Source organism: Ursus maritimus, unplaced genomic scaffold, assembly GCF_017311325.1.
Source record: "Ursus maritimus isolate PB19 unplaced genomic scaffold, ASM1731132v1 scaffold_12, whole genome shotgun sequence".
NCBI lineage: Eukaryota > Metazoa > Chordata > Mammalia > Carnivora > Ursidae > Ursus > Ursus maritimus.
Genome location: NW_024423564.1, coordinates 5,310,763 through 5,330,580, shown reverse-complemented (window position 1 = coordinate 5,330,580; position 19,818 = coordinate 5,310,763). Strand labels below are relative to the sequence as shown.

General features: G+C 43.3%; 1 protein-coding gene across 1 annotated transcript in view; it reads right to left on the bottom strand.

Annotated features, from left to right (window-relative positions):
• Window positions 1-16,133, bottom strand: part of HMGCS2 (3-hydroxy-3-methylglutaryl-CoA synthase 2) — a 16,962-nt gene extending 829 nt beyond the window's left edge. Inside the window, exons 1-9 of the mRNA XM_008706354.2 lie at window positions 15,978-16,133; window positions 11,654-12,108; window positions 8,022-8,147; window positions 7,292-7,456; window positions 5,774-5,939; window positions 4,738-4,908; window positions 3,619-3,725; window positions 2,881-3,006; window positions 1,334-1,445 (exon numbers count right to left, since the gene is read on the bottom strand). Of these exons, the coding sequence (XP_008704576.2) occupies window positions 1,339-1,445; window positions 2,881-3,006; window positions 3,619-3,725; window positions 4,738-4,908; window positions 5,774-5,939; window positions 7,292-7,456; window positions 8,022-8,147; window positions 11,654-12,108; window positions 15,978-16,081 (1,527 nt within the window). The 5' untranslated portion in view covers window positions 16,082-16,133 and the 3' untranslated portion in view covers window positions 1,334-1,338. The remainder of the gene's footprint in view (window positions 1-1,333; window positions 1,446-2,880; window positions 3,007-3,618; window positions 3,726-4,737; window positions 4,909-5,773; window positions 5,940-7,291; window positions 7,457-8,021; window positions 8,148-11,653; window positions 12,109-15,977) is intronic.
• Window positions 16,134-19,818: the final 3,685 nt, after the last annotated feature.

Sequence of the window (19,818 nt, the reverse complement as noted above, 5' to 3'; positions counted from 1 at the left end):
ATGACTGAACTAGCTCGACACATCTAATTGCCCCGTCTTTGCCATTGACTGGCCCTTAAGAATTCTATTACAAGCAAACAAGCACACAAACGACTCCAGGGCAGCGTCCAAGTCTGTGGCCCTGGGTGCTGAGCTTGCAATGCCAACCACACCTGCAGCCCTGGCCAGTCAGGCCCCTTGTCCACCTTGCTGAGCACCTAACATCCCAGTGGAGGAGGCCAAGTGCTGTGAACAGAGAGCATCTTGCATATCCTGTGGTTTTCCTGCTTTATCTCCTTTACCTGTGGACTTCCTCCTCTTCCCTGGCTCTACATCCTGCCCTTGGCAAACCTTTTACCCTTCATCTACCAAAGGAGGAAAACAATAAACACACACACACACACACACACACACACACACACACACAAAGGAAGTATTTGGGGACTGTATTTGTTGAGATTTATAGGTTGTTGAAGAAATGGCTTCTCACTCTTCTATTCTGCTTATATTAGCAGCTTAGAAGATAAACTGAAGGCAGATGTCTGGGTCCATGAACTTTCTTAAAGATTTTATTTATTTATTTGAAGAGAGAGAGAAAGCACAAGCAGGGGGAGCAGCAGAGGGAGAGGGAGAAGCAGACTCCCTGCCGAGCAAGGAGCCCGACACAGGGCTCAATCCCAGACCCTTAGGATCATGACCTGAGCTGAAGGCTTATAAACCGACTGAGCCACCCAGGCGCCCCGAAGGTTCTCATTCTGAATACTCGATTCTCCTTTAAAAAGTACCCCAGGCAGTCCTCTTGCGAGAAACCCTTCTGCACTTCCCCCTCCACTGACTTTTCAAACCTCACATCTTTCCCCCAGGAGGAACAGCCTGGCGAGGTTCCCACCTGCCGAGGCTTCTGGCACCAACAGAATGCCCAACACCCTGTTTCTCCATGAATCTGTCCCCAACACACTAGTAGGTACCTTTTCGGAAGCCACTCATCTTTATTACTACCTCACCCCTTTGGAGGAATGAGTTCTGTAGGTTCCGGTTCACAGCCTGCTTCCCCTCACACATGCCAATTTGGTTTCTATCACATTTCTAGGGGAGCTTCCTATCCTGAGCAGATCAGGTAAACAGTTGACTTTTTTTTTTTCACATTCCAGAGTTAAAAACATGCCCCTCCCCCAACTTTTGTCTCTCCAGGGCAAAGACCCCCACCAGTTCTGGGTGGTCCTCATGGTACAAACTCCCCACCCCCCATCATTGCAGAGCTATAGACCCTGTCTGGCCTGGTTACACTATCAGAACTGCATCTGTTACCCAGAGGACAAACTTGATGCCACCAACCCTGCAAAATGTCACTCACCACCTTTAGACTGGTCGTCGGGCATACTTCCGGCGATACAGCTCATCCACTTTCTCCAGGTACCACGTGCCGGGGAAAAGACTGCTCGTGTCACCAGGTGGTGAGAAATTCACTGTGGAATGAGAAGAGGCAATATGTACAAAGAGCTACACGGAGCTGGGGAAGAGGAAAGAGTGACAGGGATGCCTTCACCATGAAGCTCTCCTGGCTGTGAGGCCACCTGTCACAGCCCCAGCAGAACCCTGGACCAGCCCAAGAACCAGAAGCGGCCATCTTAGATCTAGTACATAAGCCTTGGCTGTGAGAAATTTTACTATAGGAGTATGATGTTTTCCTACAGTAAACGTGACCTTCCTCTCTTGAAGTCTTCTTCATGTCCTCTTGCCAATGGTACCTGGCTTAAGGATGTATACCTCAGAGCTTCCTGTCTTCTAATAGACACTTCCTTCCTAGCCTTAAGTTCTCTGGCTCTGATTCATTATAGTATTTCTGTTCTTTGTCCATCAGTGTTCATCGCAGAAGACCTATGTTATTTTAGTTGTTTTTCCTCTTTGCCCTAAGGTGTCCCTGTTCCAGAGAAGATGGATGACTATGAGGCCTAGGTTTTCTGGAACATTCCCAGTTCCGTGTATTCTGTCTCCCCTTCCACACCACACTGCAAGTCTTGTGTTCCAAGTCTTGCTTGAGAAAACACGTTTTGTTTTGGTATTGGTTTTAAAACCACCATCAGATCTCTCCAGTATAACTTTAGCTTTTGTTTCCTTTTCCTTTGTTGCTTTTTTAGGCAATGTTTTTTAAAGATTTTATTTATTTATTAGAGAGAGAGAGAGGGAGAGAGTGCACAAGCAGGGAGTGCGCAAGAGGGAGAAGCAGGCTTCCCGTTGAGCAGGGATCCCAATATGGGGCTTGATCCCAGGACCCTGGGATCATGACCCGAGTGGAAAGCAGATGCTTAACTGACTGAGCCACCCAGGCACCCCACTGGGCAATATTTTGTTTTTATGTTCAGNNNNAAAGGGGGCAGGTGGGCGGAGATAGTAATATCTGTCGGTAACTTACTTGTGTACGTGAACTCATTTAATCTGTTTGGCAATCTTGCAAAGTTGGTATGATTTCAGAAATAAGGCAACTGAGAAAACTTCAATAATTTTCCCAAATACAAAGAGCTACTGAGTGCACAGGTTGGTTTAGATTTAAATATCTAACTCTAAATTCTGGGCTCTTTCAACTGTTGCAAAGAGAGCAGTATTCGAGACCACATGTCTGAAATCCTTGGGACTGCATTGTCCAGTATCCTGTTTCGAGTGGTTAACTACAGTCTATACTGGGAAGCTACATGCTGCTTCCTACCTCCTCTCCATTCTGCCTTCTGCTTCCCCATCTAATTCTTGCCCCTTTGGACCTAACAGATTTTGTCCCAATCATATCTCATGGACGTCTTCACCCTGGCCCACTGTAATCTGGACTTCTGATGAATCCTGGCTCTCTGCCACTGGCATGAAATCTGAGAAAATTTTCTTCTCCTCCCTTCTCACCCTTTTCCTTACCCTTATGGTAGAATTGTTCTCTTTGGTCCATTATTTCTGTGAATTCCTGAGGAGACATACGCTTCCGGGAGGCAAGGCGTTTTGGCAGGTCTGACATACTAGACACCAGCTTCTCCAGGGGGGATCCTGGGAAACAAAGGCAAGATTGTTAAATCTGCTCCACTGTCATTATCACTCTTACCAGTCACAAGTCTGATAGAGAGCCAGGTTCTGCGGGAGCTCAAACCCTGGAGGAAAAGTGCTGTGTGTGGCTTGGAATGTCAAGAAATGATAAAGGTCAGCAAATGTAATGTTAGTGAAACCTACTGGCAGACACACTCTTAGTCAAGGGATGTCCCACAGAGTGCTTAGGTGCACACCCTCGATCACATCTGACAGAAAATAATCAATAGATAGTTGTTGAAAATTTCAAATCCATCAACTTCCCTTTAACCAGTTGCAACCAAATGGCCATTAACTACCTCCTACCTGGACTGTTTGCTGGAACAACCTGACTGGTTTCTCATTTCCACCTTTGTTTCTCTTCAATCTAGTTCCAAGTAGTAGCCAGGCAAATGATTCAAATTCCATAAATTAGACAAAATTACTCCATTGCTTAAATCCCTTCAGGGAATTCCTCTGTTCTTAATCACAACATAATTCTGTCCAGATGGGAGCCTCAGTAGTGGTGAGGCAGAGAATGATTTCTTTTACTCGATGAATCTTATCAGAAGTGCTTGATAGAAAGACGGGACTCACCTGGAGAAGCATCCTTGGACACTCGAAATGAAAAAAAACTTGCTGCCAAGCCAGAGCCATAAGAGAAGGCTCCAATTCTGGAGTCAGCCAAGTCTTGGGCAGAATACCTGCAGGGAAAAAAATCAAAACTCAAGAAGCACATTAGCATTATATTCTGTCCTTCAAATAAACCACCAGCCTATCGCCCCACTCAAGTCAACCTCTTGCAAGTAGAAATGGGCTCCAGACACTCTGCACGAAGAGGGGCTTTTGGAAGACCCTGGGTATAGACCCAGAAAGAAGAAAACTTGCCAGGAGAAGAGTGGCTAAAATCCAAGATACCGAAGGCACACTGAGCATAATCGAATTGGGGGTATAAAAGCAGCTTCTCACCACCTATGAGGACAAGATGAATTCAGTGAACTCTGAAGTTTGGAGGTCAGACCACTCCAAGGCTTCCATGTTTTCTGGTACTGTTTCAGCAGTTGTACCTTTTTTTATCATCCCCTCATCAGTAATCATTTGGTTGAGTTCATATATGTGTATCCCCTATGTTATGTGCAGGTACTATAGTGCAAGTATTTCCTTATAAAACCCAGAAAATAGAATATCAATAAAAATAACAACTGGTATCTGAGCAGTTGCTGAGCACTAGTGTTTTAATTCCTTCACACATTTAACACTCATCAAAACTCTAGAAGGTGGGTATTGTTAGTGCATATGTTTTATAGATGGGGAAAGTGAAGCACATAGAGGTTAAACATTTTTCCAAGATCAAAGCTAATAAGTGGTATTTAAACCTTGGTTGTGGGTTCTAAAACTAGACTCTCTTAACCACCATGCTTTACTACGGGCAGAGATTTTAAATGGATGAGATAAAAATATGCATCTAAGTCCTATTATGTGCTTGCTGATCCAAGCAGATCTTACACAGTCCTTGACATCATACATCATCACTTTGGAGACCATTGTTTAATACCGATAGTAAATCTGCCTATACATGTACCTTTGAAACAAGTTTCTTTCATTATCTTTCCTTCCTTTAAATTTCTGCACCAGAAGAGGAACCAAATTTGGTTGACCCCTCCGACCATGACCATGGGGTGGGGGTTAGAATGTGGGGCTAGGCGCAGTACTCACCGGGAGAGAAGGGAGGCCAGACACCCATATAAGGATGAGGTGTATGTATTCCCGTTGTGAGTGGAGAGGTAAAGGGAGGCCTTGGTTTTCTTGTTGAACGTGTCCAGGGAGGCCTTTTGAAGTGCTTTATCCATGTCCTTGTTGGTGTAGGTTTCTTCCAGTGTTAACCCCCTGGGAGGCAGCCAGAGACACGGGCCAGGTGAGAGACCACAGAAGGGCAGGGAGGCAGCAAGGGGGAAAAGTAATAGCTTCTGGAGAGACTTTTAGGCACATGTTTTTATTACAAACTATTTGGAAATACAGGCCAGCACAAAGAAAAACAATGTCACTAATAGTCCTACCATTCAGAGAGAGCCCTTAGGTCAATTTTTCTTATGGAATCCATCCCTGCTTTCATATGGTTAACTAGAAAATAAAATCATGCTATATATTCTATTCAACATGCTTCCCTAACTAATTTTCTCTCTGATATTAAATCATCTTCTCTAGCAATATTTTTAAAGGCTGAAAAATGGGCCATGATACGACGTGCCCTACTTGAACCAATCTCCTCATTCCTGTCCTCACCAGTTAAAACTCTGCATGTTCCCTCACACACATGGATTNNNTGAACCGAAAAGTGTGCACATATAGACTGTAAGATCCTTGAGGCAGGGATCATGGAGTCACATTTATTTTGGTGTCCCTAGAGTTTAGTATAATGTTCATATAGTTGATGTTCATAAAATGTTTACTGACTGAATGATTTAGCCACACTCCCTTTCCCCTTTCTCTTATTCTCTGAAGCTTCTGATAGATAGCTACTTCATCTAGAGGTGCTGTCAAACTCCCTGTGGTCCCTGAGATAAAAGGTGGGGGGCTCTATGTAGACCATAACCCAATAAGTCATGTATAGACTTGGTGTCATTTCTATTGTGTTGGAGGATTGTCCTTTTCTCACCCCCAGTGTTGGCTGGTGGTACAGACTCAAGGAGTGAGGAAACCTCCTCCTTCCTCAGCCCTCATGAGCTTCTAGGTTTCCCCGAAGAAGACCCACCTGAAGGCCTCCAGCTCCTTATAGAGGCTGGTCTGTGTGTCACTGCTGGCTGACAGGAAGTCATTGAACATCAGGCGAGCCAGGGATTTCTGGACCATTTTGCAGAAGGGTGTGTGAAAGATCATAAACTGTAAGTCATCAAGAGTGAAAGGCCGATCGATGCCAGCTGGAAGAGGAAGTGTGAAAGCAAGGATGTGCCATGGTGGATGAGCCATTTAGACCTACACCCCAAGACCTAAGTGTTCTGAGGGACTTGAGGCATCCCAGAGAACCAGCTCCTACCTCCAGCAAACACATCTATGTTTTGTTCATTCGCTGCAAGCATTTTACTAAACACTATACTTATAAAGAAAGAAGGGAAAGAAACAAACATTTTCTTCCTGTCAACTATTGCCAACTTTTATGACAGATAATTCCTCCAAATCAAACTAGTGTTATGTTACTTTTCTCTATTTTTCAGAGGAGGAAACAGAGTCTCTAAAATATGAAGCTAGGTCGTGTGTCCAAGGTTACCCAGCTTGAAAAATATCTGGCTTTGGATTTAGGTTCTGATGTCTCTGACTCTATAGACAACCCAGACTGTCTCTTAGTGCTGAGAGCCAAAGCAGCATCAATCAAATTCCACAGGAGGCTGCAGAGCAAAATTAGAATGCAGATAGAATATAGAGCTTGTGAGAGCAATTAGCCAATAGCAAATTTACAGTGAATGGAAGGTAGAGAAGTCCAAGTCTACTGCGTATCCGTAGGGGCGAGCAGTGGTGACTGGCATCACTTTCAGCACGGTGGAAAGGGGCAAGAAGTGGCTCCTAAGTCATCCCTAAAGCATCCATGCTCTGACCTTCCACACGTGCCTTTTCCCACACTGAAAACTGCCTATCACAGATGCCCTTCTGGCCATGGTTGAGCAGGTAAGAACCCTTTTATTTTCTTAAAGTAGATTGCTCTGAACTTTTAAAATAATGTTTGTTTCCTTTCTGATTATGAAAGCAGTACATATTTTCTTAGTCGGAGAACTCAGAAACTAAAGGTAAAAATAAAATTAACTTGTAACGTTACCATCCACAGAAAAATCACTAACATTTTAGTATACTGAAAATACAGATAAGATTTTTCAACATCAACCAGACTTTAAAAGGCATCAAACTACAAAAGGTGAGTCAAATCACTCCTGACTTCAACAGAAACAAATCCTAGCCCCAGTAGGATGTGGTTACTCTGACTCACCACAGTACCTCCCCAGGTGGCTGACACCCACTGGTTTCCTACTGGTGACTTTGGTTCTAGATTGTTTACTTTCTTTCATTTAGCTCAAGTTAGAGGCAGCTTCATACTTGAATTGGAAGCTTCCGGATGGACTGTAGCATAGACTCATGGAAGGATATAAGAGGAAGGGGACATGAAACAATTCTCTTGAGATCGTTTTTGAAGGAGAGAAGAAACCTTGTCTTAAGCTTTTCGGACCAACTCTTGTTTCCCCTTGAAATAGAGTCCCCACTTCCTGCCCTCTGAGTCCCGTACCTTGTTTCCACTGGTTCTGGATTTTTTGACGGTATAATGTGTAACATCTGTCCAAGGCCCGTAGGTAGCACTGGATGGAGAGCTTCCCATCCACTATTGGGTACTCTGTAGCCACATCTGGTTTGTAGAAGTCATATACGTTCTCCATGTGGGTTCCTCTAAGCCCTGGCAAGGCACAAGGAGAGATTCAGGGACTGTATGATGCAGCCCCCATGGAGCAGAGAGGATGGGGAGCCATGTACTAACAGTTTCCTGGTTTTTCTCTGTCTGAGCCCACTCAACATCCCTCCCATGTTCAAAAGGACTTGAATAGACATTGCTTTTATATAAATGAGATTTATATTTCCCTTTCCATACCTATGTGGCCTTAACAAAAGCTAGAATAGATGCCAAAAGTCTCAAAGGAGAACCTTTCCCCTTATACCCAATTATCTTCTTTCCTCTTCAATTGCCAGTCTAGCTCCTTAAAGGTCCTCATCTGCAGCATCAATGTCACTCATTCCATGCATCATTACCCCAATGCATGATGGTGCAGAAGAGGAAACCTCAATGATCCCTCTATTCCCTTCCTCCTTGCCCTTTGCTCCCCAGTCCAGCCTTTTGAAGGCAAGCGACATCATCCTCAAATCCATACTTCAGCCCTGTTTAGTGGGGATGCCAACTTGGGATGGGGAGCTATGTATTAGCTGTGCAGTCTCTTGGTACCACATTTCCACAGTTTACCACAGACCTCTCTCGAGGGCCAGAGGGGCCTTGGGCCCAACCAGCATGGCCACAGCTCCGGCCCCACCTGTGGGGCGAGCGTTACCCCTGGGATAGACTGCAATGTCTCCGCAGACCACCATTGCATAGCGACCTATAATGAGAGACAAGAAGTAATTATCTTAACTTGAAATCACTACCCAAATCTCAAGTAGACTGAGTGCTTCCTGTGAGCCAGGCACAATTTTAGGTACTGAAGATAGACCAGTGAACAAAACAAAAATCCCTTCTCTCATGATTAGCCTATATGTCAGGTATAGTTATTCCTTCTTTATCGACAAAGAAATGGAGGCTCAAAGAACTTAAGTCACTTGGCCCAAGCCACACAGCTAATAGATGGTATCATAAGGATTCAAAGTCAGGATTCCAACACAAATTCACTGAAGCCCAAGAACCTTCCTTTAAGAATTATAACAAGTCCAACTCCAACCCCAACAAAAAAAGTATTGTTTTATATATATAGTTTGAAAACTATATAAAAGTATTTAGAAGCTGTTAAAGATTAGTAAATTTGACTATCTAAAAATTCAACCTTTTTATCAGAAACAAAATCAGACAAACTGGGGAAGTATTTACAATACTTAAAACCAACAAAAAGCTATTTCCCTTCATTTATAAGTCTCATTAAAAACCTCCTAAGGTATATAATGGGAAAATGGCCAATGAATATCCTAAAAAATTTTGGAGATTTTTTAAAATGAAAAAAAAAAGGCAAATCCTTATTTTTCCTTATTAAATTGACAAAGATTAGAAAGCTTGATAATATGTATTGTAGGAACATACGTTAGTACAACCTCTTGAAGAACAATTTGGCACATTCTTTTTTTAAAAAAGATTTTTGTTTATTTATTTCAGAGAGAGAGAGTGAGCATGAGCAATGGGAAGGGATAGAAGGAGAAGTAGACTCCCCGCTGAGCAGGGATTCCCAACGTGGGGCTCGATCCCAGGACCCTGGGATAGTGACCTGAACCAAAGGCAGACACTTAACTGACTGAGCTAATGAGGTGCTCCAATTTGGCACATTCTCTCAAACTTTTGTATCAATATATCTGGCAATTCCATTTCTAGGAATCTATTCTTACAAACACATTATCACAAGCATGCAAAGCTATTATGCAATGTTCATTAAAAAATTTTTATAATTGCAAAAAATATACAACAATCTCAATATCCATCATTATGGGATTAATTAAAGTTGGGCATATTCACAAAAATATATTGTAAGGTTTTTAAAAGATGAAGTATACCTTATATATGTTGATATGAAATGACCTCTAAGACATAATAGGGGTGAGGAATAATATGTACAATGTTAAAAACTAAAACTGAATAGTTATGTATGTGTATAATTGCAAGTACAAAGAAAAATTCTGGAAGAATACATGGAAACCATTAGTGTGAAATTATGGAAAGTGGTAATGGGTTGTCAAAAGGGAACTTTTTCTTCACTTTACACTCATTTGTGTATGTGTATATATTTTTAACTATACATCTCAGTTACTTTCACTAAAAAAAAAAGACAAGAAAAAATGAAGTCTTCTGGACAATCTGAGGTTGTACCACTTTTTCCTTCCCTCAAAAACTGTTATCTTTCTGGATGTGATTTGAAACTTCCTGGTGAGTCCCAAAACCACCTTCGCTCATCTGAGAAACCCCAGCTGGATGGTTGGCCAGGTCAAAGCAGACATCCTATCTACACTGGCTTTGCTTGGTCTTGGTGGTTGCCATTTGGCTCAAGCTTAAATATGCTTTTTGTTTTGATACAAACTAACGATTCACATCTCAATAGTTTATTTTTTTCTCCCTCTGACCAAGACATCATGTTAAAGAAGGAATACCCTGCCACTCCTGTGGCATTCCCTCCTCGTATGGAATACCCTGCCAACTCAGCAGAATCTACTCATTTGAAATGACATAACTGAAGCTGATCATGTTCCCAAATAAGGTTCTGTTTCTTGGTTAAAGGCTGTGAGTATCCCTTGCCCTTCATTTCTACTCCCTAATTAAACGCTTGGTTGGAAATATTGGTGGTGATAGTAGTAGGGGTTGTTGGAGAGGCAATAATATAAGTGTCAAGTAGGAGAAGCACCTTAAGAACAGATTTGATGATGTAGAGACCCGAACATCCCAGATCAGTGGAACTGTTGATTGTGAGGCTATTCAGGGCATTCAAAAACAATACTGAATGAATTGGGGCACCCAGGTGGCTCAGTCGGTTGAGCATCAGGTCAGTTCAGGTCTCTATTTCAGGGTCCTGAGTTCTAGCCCTGAGTTGGGCTCCACACTGGGTGTGGAGTCTACTTAAAAAAAAATACTGAATGTGTCTGTGGAATTTCACTGCACAGCAAACCATCCAACTCTTCTTGGCCACTCTTTGAAGTAAAGAATATTGGATTAGATAATCTCTAAGATCCCTGCCAACATTAAGATTTTATAATTAATGTTAATTTGGCTTCCACAATTTTAAATTCCAGTTTCCACTTAGTAAACATACTAAGTGCCTTGACTGCCGAGATAATATTTGCTCACATCTCCATGGATCTCTTGTACTGTTCTTTTACCAGCCCTAAATAAGAATTCTGAGACTCAAAGTGGTTAAGGGACTTGTCAGCAGTTATCAACAGAGCTAGGTTTTGAACTCTCAACTTGTACTGTTTCCCTTGGATCTTTTCTTGCTATCACAACAGGGGTTCCTCCTTCAAGATAGCATCCAGGGAATATATAAGTGAGAAATAAGGTAATGTTAATATTATAAGCAAAAAACATGGTGTGCCTGATTGGCTCAGTGGGTTAAGTGTCTGACTCTTGGTTTCAGCTCAGGTCATGATATCAGGATTGTGGGATCGAGCCCAGCATCAGGCTCCACACTCAGCAGAGTCTGCTTATCCCTTGCCCTCTGCTACTCACCCCTTAAAAAAAAAAAAATATATATATATATATATATATACACACACACACACATTTTTCTTGTCTTCATATATATATATATATATATATATATATATATATATAAACAAATAAATAAGTAAATAAAATCTTTTAAAATATATGTTAAGCAAAAAACAATTTCCTAGTAACCAGGCAAGGGAATAAGAGAATAAATACTCTGTGTAATAGTCTATCCTGTGATTTTTTTGTTTTGTTTTGTTTTCTTATCCTGTGATTCTTTGGGTCTATTTCTACTAGGATGTTTCCCCCTTAATACCTAAACTTGTTTAACTCTGTCTCTCAGAGTCTTAGGAGAAACTTATGAGAAATAGGAATATATTGGATTCGGTTTGGTGTCGCTCCCTTGCCACACACTATGTGTAAGATATCAGAGTCTTCATTTTCTCACTTATAAATCAGACATAACAGCCAATTCCTAGGCTGTTGGAAGGACTAAATGAATGGCTATGTAAACATGCTACCTAATTAACAGCATAAAGTTATGCAAGTCTAAGTGGTTATCATCTTTGTGGTTGTTGATGATAGCAGCAGCTGTGTGAATAACTTGTCCTTCCCTCCCTGATGAAATCACTGGGGAAATGGAGAAACAAAACTGAGGATTCAGCCTCTAACCCAGTTCCTTTCTTACACAAGGTCTCGGGAAGCACATACCATCCCAGGAGCTGGACTCCACCCAGTTGGCAGCATTGAAGAGGGAGGCAGTGCCACCGTAGCAGGCATTGGTGGTATCTATGCCCTCGATGTCAGTGTTGCCTGAATCCTGGAAAAGCTCCATGAGCACTGTTTTGACAGCCTTGGACTTGTCAATGATGGTTTCAGTGCCCACTTCCAGCCGTCCCACAGAGTCCCATGGGAGCTGCGTGCGCTCCATCAGCTGCTGCACCACGGTCAGGCACAGGGAGTTGATGTCCTCCTGGACTGAGCAGAAGCCCATATGGGTTTGGCCCAAACCCACCGTGTACCTCCCTGCTTCCACATTGTTATACTTCTCCAGGTCTGTTTGGTCCACATACTGGGCTGGGAAATAGACCTCCAGGGCAAGGATGCCCACGTCCTTTGGCCAAGTATCTGTTTTGGCCAAGGGGACAGCAGGGATGGTAGAAAACCTGTAGTGGAGATGACAGTCAAAATCCTATTAATGGTCTCCAGCCAGTCTCCTCAAAATACAATACAGCAATCATCTCATTCATTTTTCGTGTATTTTGAAGCTATGTTATCAGATGAATGCAAATGTAAGGTGGTTATCTTTCTGTTGAATTAACCCTTTTATCCTTATTAAATGGTCCTCTTTAATTCATCTTTGTGATATTCCTGCCACAAAATCTACTTTCCCTGATGTTAAGAAAGCTGCCTAATTTTTTTGATTACTGTTTGCATGGCATATCTTTTGCTGTCCTTTTATACTTTTAATGTCTCAGGGTCTTTATATGTAACACACATCTCTTCTAAACAGCACATAGTTGGGTCTTTTTTGTTTGTTTTTAACAAGTCTTACAATATTGGTGCTTTAATTGGAGTAGCTAGTCCAATTATATTTACTCTAATGACTAGTATAGATGGGATTAAATCTACTATCTCACTCTTCATTTCCTTTTGTCTCATATGTCCTTTGTTTCTTTATTTCTTCTTTCCTGCATTCTTTTGGATTAAGCAAGGATTTATTATTCCATTTTATCTCCTCTTTTACTTTTAGTAATAACCTCAGAGATTACAATATGCATGCTTGGTTTATTGTAATCTAACTTACATTAATACTTCTATTTTCTGAACAGCGAAAAGTCATGCTTCAGCTCCGTTTATCCTCTCCATCCCTTCGAGCTATTACTGTCATGTGGTTTACTTCTACATGTTATAAACCTCATGAGACGTAACTTTAGAAATCTCATTCAGTTTTAAAGTGCCTGTCTCATTATTCACTTTCTCCTTGTTTCCTTTTACTACACAAGAACACACCTATTGTTTTTCTACTTTTTAAGGAAGCTTCCTGCTTGATTCCATCCTCTCTGCTTTTTCTGATTGGGCCTCCAAGTATTTATGGGGCACGTCCAACACAGTGCTGGATTCCAGATGCACAGTAGTGAAGAAGGCATTATTTGTGACCACCAAGAGAGCATGGTCTAATGGAAGAGGCAGACATTTCATAGTTAAATACATAGTATAACAAGCAAAGGCTGTGAGAATACAGAGGACAGAGAGAACAATTCTAAATGGAAGCAGAGAGAAAATGGGGTCAGTGGAAGAGGGAAAAGATAATCTGTTTCTTTCCTGGACCTACCCACCTCCCTTCAATCCTGACTCCTAAGATCCCTGGTGAAATTCTAGAGTTTCTCCTTCCAGCTACAAGTACAGAAATCACCAAGTCCACCTCCATCTGTTCCCACATGAAAGTACCTGAAATCTGGTTACTTTAGTGATATTCTTCATTTTGCAGATGGTGAAATCAAGGCATGCATTGGTGAAGTGTTGTGCTCAGAGTACCTTCATGGTTACTCATGTGTTAGAAATATCCTGTCTTTTCACCAGCTTGGGTGCCACCAAGGCACTCATGAGTGCCACCAGAGTCCTTTGACTCATATCTGACTATAGAATTCCTGACTGTGATGAGTGACAGGATGGCTCCACAGGCTTATGCATTTAGCTCCACATCACAGGAACTGTAGCTCAGTTTCAGTGTGTCTGTCAATCATCCTGAGGATTCTGGGCTTCTGGTAAACCCTAGTTCTCCCATCAGAAAGGTCACTTTGACGTACTATGAAGCAAAGTGGATCACAGGATCATAAGACAGTGACGGAAAGTATAAATGTTCACCCATATCTGATAAGAGAGTTTTGGAATTTAGTTATCTGCCCTATTATTTGGTGTTCCCCAAATAATTGGAATTTGTACTGTCAAATATTTGTGGAGAATCTTTCCCAGTACATAGGAGCTAATGGTTAGCCAGCAGTGGTCCTGCACTGGGCTGGTTTTCTCCTCAGCCTCCTTCTCATTCTGCCTTCTCTGAGCTCCCTCCCTTCCTCTCTCTCCAGTTAGAAATCTAAGCTTTCACGGACAGGTTCCAAGAATCAGCCACTTGGTAACTTTATCTTAGTAGGGGGCTAGTTCTGGAAATGGATTCCAGAACCTTGAAGAAAAGTTAGTAAGTAGAGGCTTCCAGAAAGATCACACCACTGGAGTTAAGAGTGCCCTTCTTATCTTGTATATTTTCTCTAGAGAATAATCACTTTATTTAATTTAAAATTGATTTTGTTCTGAGGTTGCTTGGTTTAAGAATATCCATCAAGCTTTTCTTTCTTTATTCCATCTCTCCTTCTCTTGTGTTTCAAAATTCACTATTATATGCCAGGCACTGTGCTAGTGAGAGGTTACCAAGGTGGAGAGGGCAGACAAGGAAAAGAGGAGGTCAAGTTTCTTGAGGACTTCCTTGACCAGTGGGAGGAATAAACGAGCACAAACATGTATACCCCAACTGCGAGTCAGAATGTGATAAGGGCCTAAAGAGGAATATAGGCAAAATCCCACCAGAGTTTGGAGGAAGCAGAGATTTCCTGTGGGTGGTAGGCTCAGAAAAGCCTTCATGGAAGAGGCTACATTTGAGATCAACTTTGATGGGTGAGTGGAATTTCTGCTGATACAGAACTGGAGGGGGGCAGATGGGGTGGCAGTCACAGTGGGAGATAACTGAGCAAGTAAGGGCACCTGGTAGAGTGGAGAGTGAAGGCGATTAAGGAAGCAGCACATGAGAGAAGCAAGTGGGGACCGCCAAGTAGAGGTCATTAACCAGTGGTAAAGCATAAGCTGAGATGGGAGCAGTTCTTGGGTTGGATTTAGAGCTGGTGCAGGTTGCAGTAGAGGGGACAGGCATACAGAGAAAGAGAGACTCATAAGGAAGATCCTTAATACTCTTTCAAGCCACAGAAAACAGGATGAGCTGTGAGTACACTGGAAAAGGGAAATGTGTGGACCAAGGATGCCAGAAGGATGGGCAGGTTTGTCTCTTGCTGGGCAGCCTGCTGTTGCTTATTGAAACAAGCAAATCCATGTCAATCCCTTCCTCACAGATACAAGAACAGGTTAAATGCTGAGCTGGGACATTTGGCCTGTCTAAAGAGGCTGAAGGAGAGTATGGACAATGGCAGAGAGTCAAGAAGAAAACAAGACGACTAAGGAACATCATCCCTTACTCCACACATATCATGCAGCCAGGTCCCTGGATCCCAGGCAAGAGAAGACACTGGGTCAAAGTTGTTTTTCTAAGTATTCATGGAATGCAGTGTGGAAGTGGGAGGAATGGGCTAGTCCCACAGTGCAGTGGATGGTTTTGAGATTCCAAGGCCCTAGCTATAGCTATTACCGTCAGTGTTGGCAGGCTCCAAGCATGTGGGCCAAACTGGGGAGTGTTTACAAATAAAAGGCATGCATATGTGCTTCTGTGCACAGCACATTGCACACAGACATACACTCTTATCTTAACATCCCATTTCCCTCTTTCATGAAATCAGAGGGCAGAGAAACATGCTTCGGATTCCCCAGTCCATTTGGAATCTTGCTGCAATGACTTGAAGCAGCTGGTGTGACTAACATTGCAGTTGGCACAGAATGCTGCAGGTCTTGGCAGGAGCTGGGGGTATAGGGGGGAATGGTGGTGGAGAGGAGAAGGCCAGGGGTCCTGGTACTGATATTTCCACTGCTTCACGCAGCTGGGGCAGTGAAAAATGTCATCATCTATGAACAGCAGGTATCAGAGGCTTGGGATCTTGGAAGTCTGTAGCTGAGAGGGACCATCCGTTTAGAGAGGAGGTAACTGAGACCCTAACAAGTTAACTTGCTTATCTAAGGCTGTGTACAAGCCTTGCCAACTTTTCACTGGGATTCTAGTGAGCTTTTCCTTATGACAGGCCCTCTATCTGTCTTTTACTGGTTCTATGACACTCCTCAAAGAGTGGCCTGCACAGTCCCTGGGAACAACGTGACTCACCTTTGGTGGGCTGCTGGAAGAAGGCTAGCAGGTGAGATGAAGGCTTCTTGCATTGCTGTCTTCACTTGCAAGACCCGCTTCACTGAAGTCAACAGCCGTTGCATTTCCAGAGGAACAAGCACAAAACCGACAGTTCACAGTCCTTGGGAGAGTTGCCCAGCTGTGCCCTGTTGGGCTTTATAGAGCTCTGAGACTCCTGCCTCTGGAAGCCCCACCCCCGCTTATCGAGGCTCAGATGGCTTCTAAATCTGGGCCAAAGGTCTCACTGAGAACATGGGTGAGTCAAGGAAAACGTCATCTCTCCAACTTGTACACAGCTGCCCTGATCCTGGGCAGGTGTGGGAATGGATGGCTCTGATTCCTCCTTTCTCAGGCTCTTGTGGCAGCCTTCCTTATGGCCAGCCAGCTCAGGGGGCTGTGATGTTCCTTGTTGTCACACATCCTGGGGTAACCCCATTTGGCCTGTCTTGGACCCTGGCTCCTCATCTGGGTTACTCTTGCTTGCTGTTCCAGAATGCTCTCTGTGGAGTTAGCTGTTATTATTTTAATGTATTATGCATAATAAGGAACATCTTTCAAAACTGAAAGGATGAATCTTTTAATAGTAGTCTTTTAAGTAGTTGGGAGTGGATATTGACACCTAGACAAAGGGCTGGGGTAGAGCAGATGTAGAGCACACCATACCTCTGCTCTCTTTATTGTCACTCTTACATGTGCATAGCTGTACACAACCTCCTAGTGAACTGCAAGAGGCTACTAGAAAAGGACAGGAGCCCCAAAGAGGTGACCGGGGCCCTCCTGAGGAGGAAAGGTCCACTTTACAGATGAGGCCACTGATATGTAGTCAGATGACATAACTTTCCCAAAGACCTAAGTGACAGGTTGGGGACTCAACTGTGTCTTTGATTCCAGATTCTATTCTTTCCACTCTGCTCATCTACTTCTCTATAAAAAGTTTCCTGCCATCTGATCCTCTAGTGAATTGCTCCCTCTACCCCTCTCTCACAGCACTAGTCTTCCTCTGCCTTTTATGAGGGTCATGCATTTATTCATTGGTTCACTCAGTAAAACTCCCCTGTCTAATGTGACTCTTTGGTAGGCATGGAGAAGAGCCACAGTGTTTCTTGTTTTAGGGGAATCAGAGGTGACTTCATTTTCCTGCAGACAGAGACTTCTAGTTTCCCCCAGAAGTCCAAGTCTCCTGGGTCTTCCATCATGTTTAGGTTCTTGCCCCCACACACCTTGGTGCATTACTGCTCTAACCCAGTCTTCCACCTCACTCTGTCACCTGTGCCCTACCACTGAGCCTTTTGCAAAGTGCTATCATCAGTTTAAAATTCTTTATTTCCAACTTCTTTTCTGAAAATGACCTTTGTTTCTTGCTCTGTCTCAACCTACAGCTTTCAAATGGTTGTTGGGTTCTTTGCCTGCCCCACGAAATCCACCCCCGGCCACCAGTCCCTAAGATATACTTATAAGAACTCAGTGTAAGGCACGTGTCCTCTTTGTTCTGCAGTGACACTGCCAGAGTATTTTTCCTCTCTTTCCTCTCAAAAGCCCCACTCTCTTCAAGCCCATGCCATCACTCTGAGCCACCCAGTGCCCTTCATTCTTGAGGTCAACTGACAAGTCGCTCCACTCCCCTTGTTCGTGAGGATTGAAGCACATGAATCACTGCCTTCCTCTCCACATCAATTCTCTCAACATTCGTGAAAATGTTAATCTCCACACAGATAATTCATCTACTCTAGCCTTTCACTTATTTCCATAATCTTGTCCTCCACATGACTTTAGCCTCTCACTCTACACTCATACTCTTGACCTTATCAGTATGGTGTCTATACCACCTCCTAAATTTTAATTTCATGCAACTTAATTTCTAATAACTTCTATCTTTCCAGCTCACTTTAAAAGAACCCCCACCTTTTTCTCCCACTGGGACCACCATTGGCTCCTCCACTTTTTTGCCATTTATCATACCTCTAAATGACCTCTTTTCTCTCTTTATGCAGCTTAGATTACCCATAGTGCATCACCCTAAAGAGTCTCTTGCACACACCTTGCCACGTACTCTCTCTGTCAGACTGGCCAAGCAAACCATTGATGAAACCATTTGATGAAAGCCACTCTTGGTCTACTCTGTGCCTCTATTTGAGCAGCTAAGCATGGCTGAAGAAAAACAGTACTGTACTGACTTGTTAGCTTTTAATTTACTACCACACTTTTCAGATGGACTCCCAGCATAGCCTGACAATTCTACTACATATTCCTAGTCCATTGGCTCGTTCAGTCCCAGTAGAGCCAATCATAGTTTCTCTTCTCATACTTGCTCATTCTTAGCTGATTGACTCCCGTTTCACTAAGAATATAGAAACAATCAGAGGAGAACTACTCGTCTTTCATTAGCAAATTCAGCAAATTGCCTGCCTTTATACCCTACACTCTGCCCTTCCACTTCTTATCTAGAGGAACAGTCCTTGTTAGGTTTAAGGCCAAGGTCACCACTTGCGCACTGATTGTATCACCTCTGGTCTAGTAAGGACTGTGGTTCTGCCCTTATCCCCTCTCTTCCTTCTGATCAATTTCCCTTTTACTAGGTTGTTCTTCTAAGCATATAATCCCATTTTTAAAAACTCCTTCTTGACCCTATATGTCTTACTGGGTGTTCCACCAAATCTATCCTCTACTCTATAGCAAAAGCCATTAAAAATATTCTCTGTTTTCAATGTGTTACATCCTTACCTCTCATTCTTCTTTTTTTTTCTTCTTTTTGCTAGCACCGACTTTATTGATGCCTGAGACTCAGCTGCTACTGGAAATTGGGGGGCTAGAATCTCCCACAGGGAGTACGACCTGGTGCCCTCTGTTGGAGTGCCTCAGTGAGCCTTGGGGATGGGACTGACGCTTATAGGACCAGCAGTTGGCCAGAGGCGATGGCTCAGCTCCTAGCTCTCTTGATATGTGATATAGGACCACAGGCTCAGCAGCAGGGATGCACAGAACCTATGGGTCTCATTGGTGATGGTGAAAGCGACTTCCACATATGAATAGAAACTCTCTGTCCCCCTCTTCTTCCAGTAGCCCTTGGTGTCAAAGGATAGCTTATAAGTGCCTGCCTTCAAAGGGCCTGGTGCCAGGAGACTTGGGCAGCAGCCATCCAAGTCGGTGTAGCTTTTCCTCAGCTCTGTCCACTACTGGCCATGGTTCTCAAGCCTGAAGAGATGGAGGTAGGGGCCCTGGGCTGGGAACCCTGAGGGAGTGTCCAGAACGTGCATGGTCAGTGGGCTGCTTACTAGCTCCATAACTTTGCCTTGATAGAGGGACAAGAATGAATAGATAGGCCCCAGCCTTTTGTCCACATTGGCTTGGAGACAGCAGCCTTAGAGTAAACAGCTCTGGAGTACAGAGTCCCGACCTGCCCTGGGACCCTGGAGGTGGTGGTAGTGGGAGAGTCTCATTCTATCTTTAATCAATCCCTTTAGGCTTTTGTCCCCAGCATCCCCTTGAAGTTCCTTTTGTAGAGGTCATTAATAACTTCGTCATGGCCAAATCCAATGGTTGGTCCTGAACCTTCAGCTTACTAGACCTCTCAGGAGTGTATGGCAAGGCTTCTCACTCCCTCTTTCCTGAAATACCCTTTTCATTTGCCTTATAGGACCTGACATTCCCATGTTTTTCTCCATATCACCTACCACTCCTCCCTGCTGATCTTTCTCTAAATGTTGGAATGCTCCAGATGATTCCCCCACACTCCTCATCTCACTGAGAAAATAGATGGAACTAATAGGAACATTAGGTTCAGAGACAAAAGTATACAAATATTCACACAAGATTATGGACA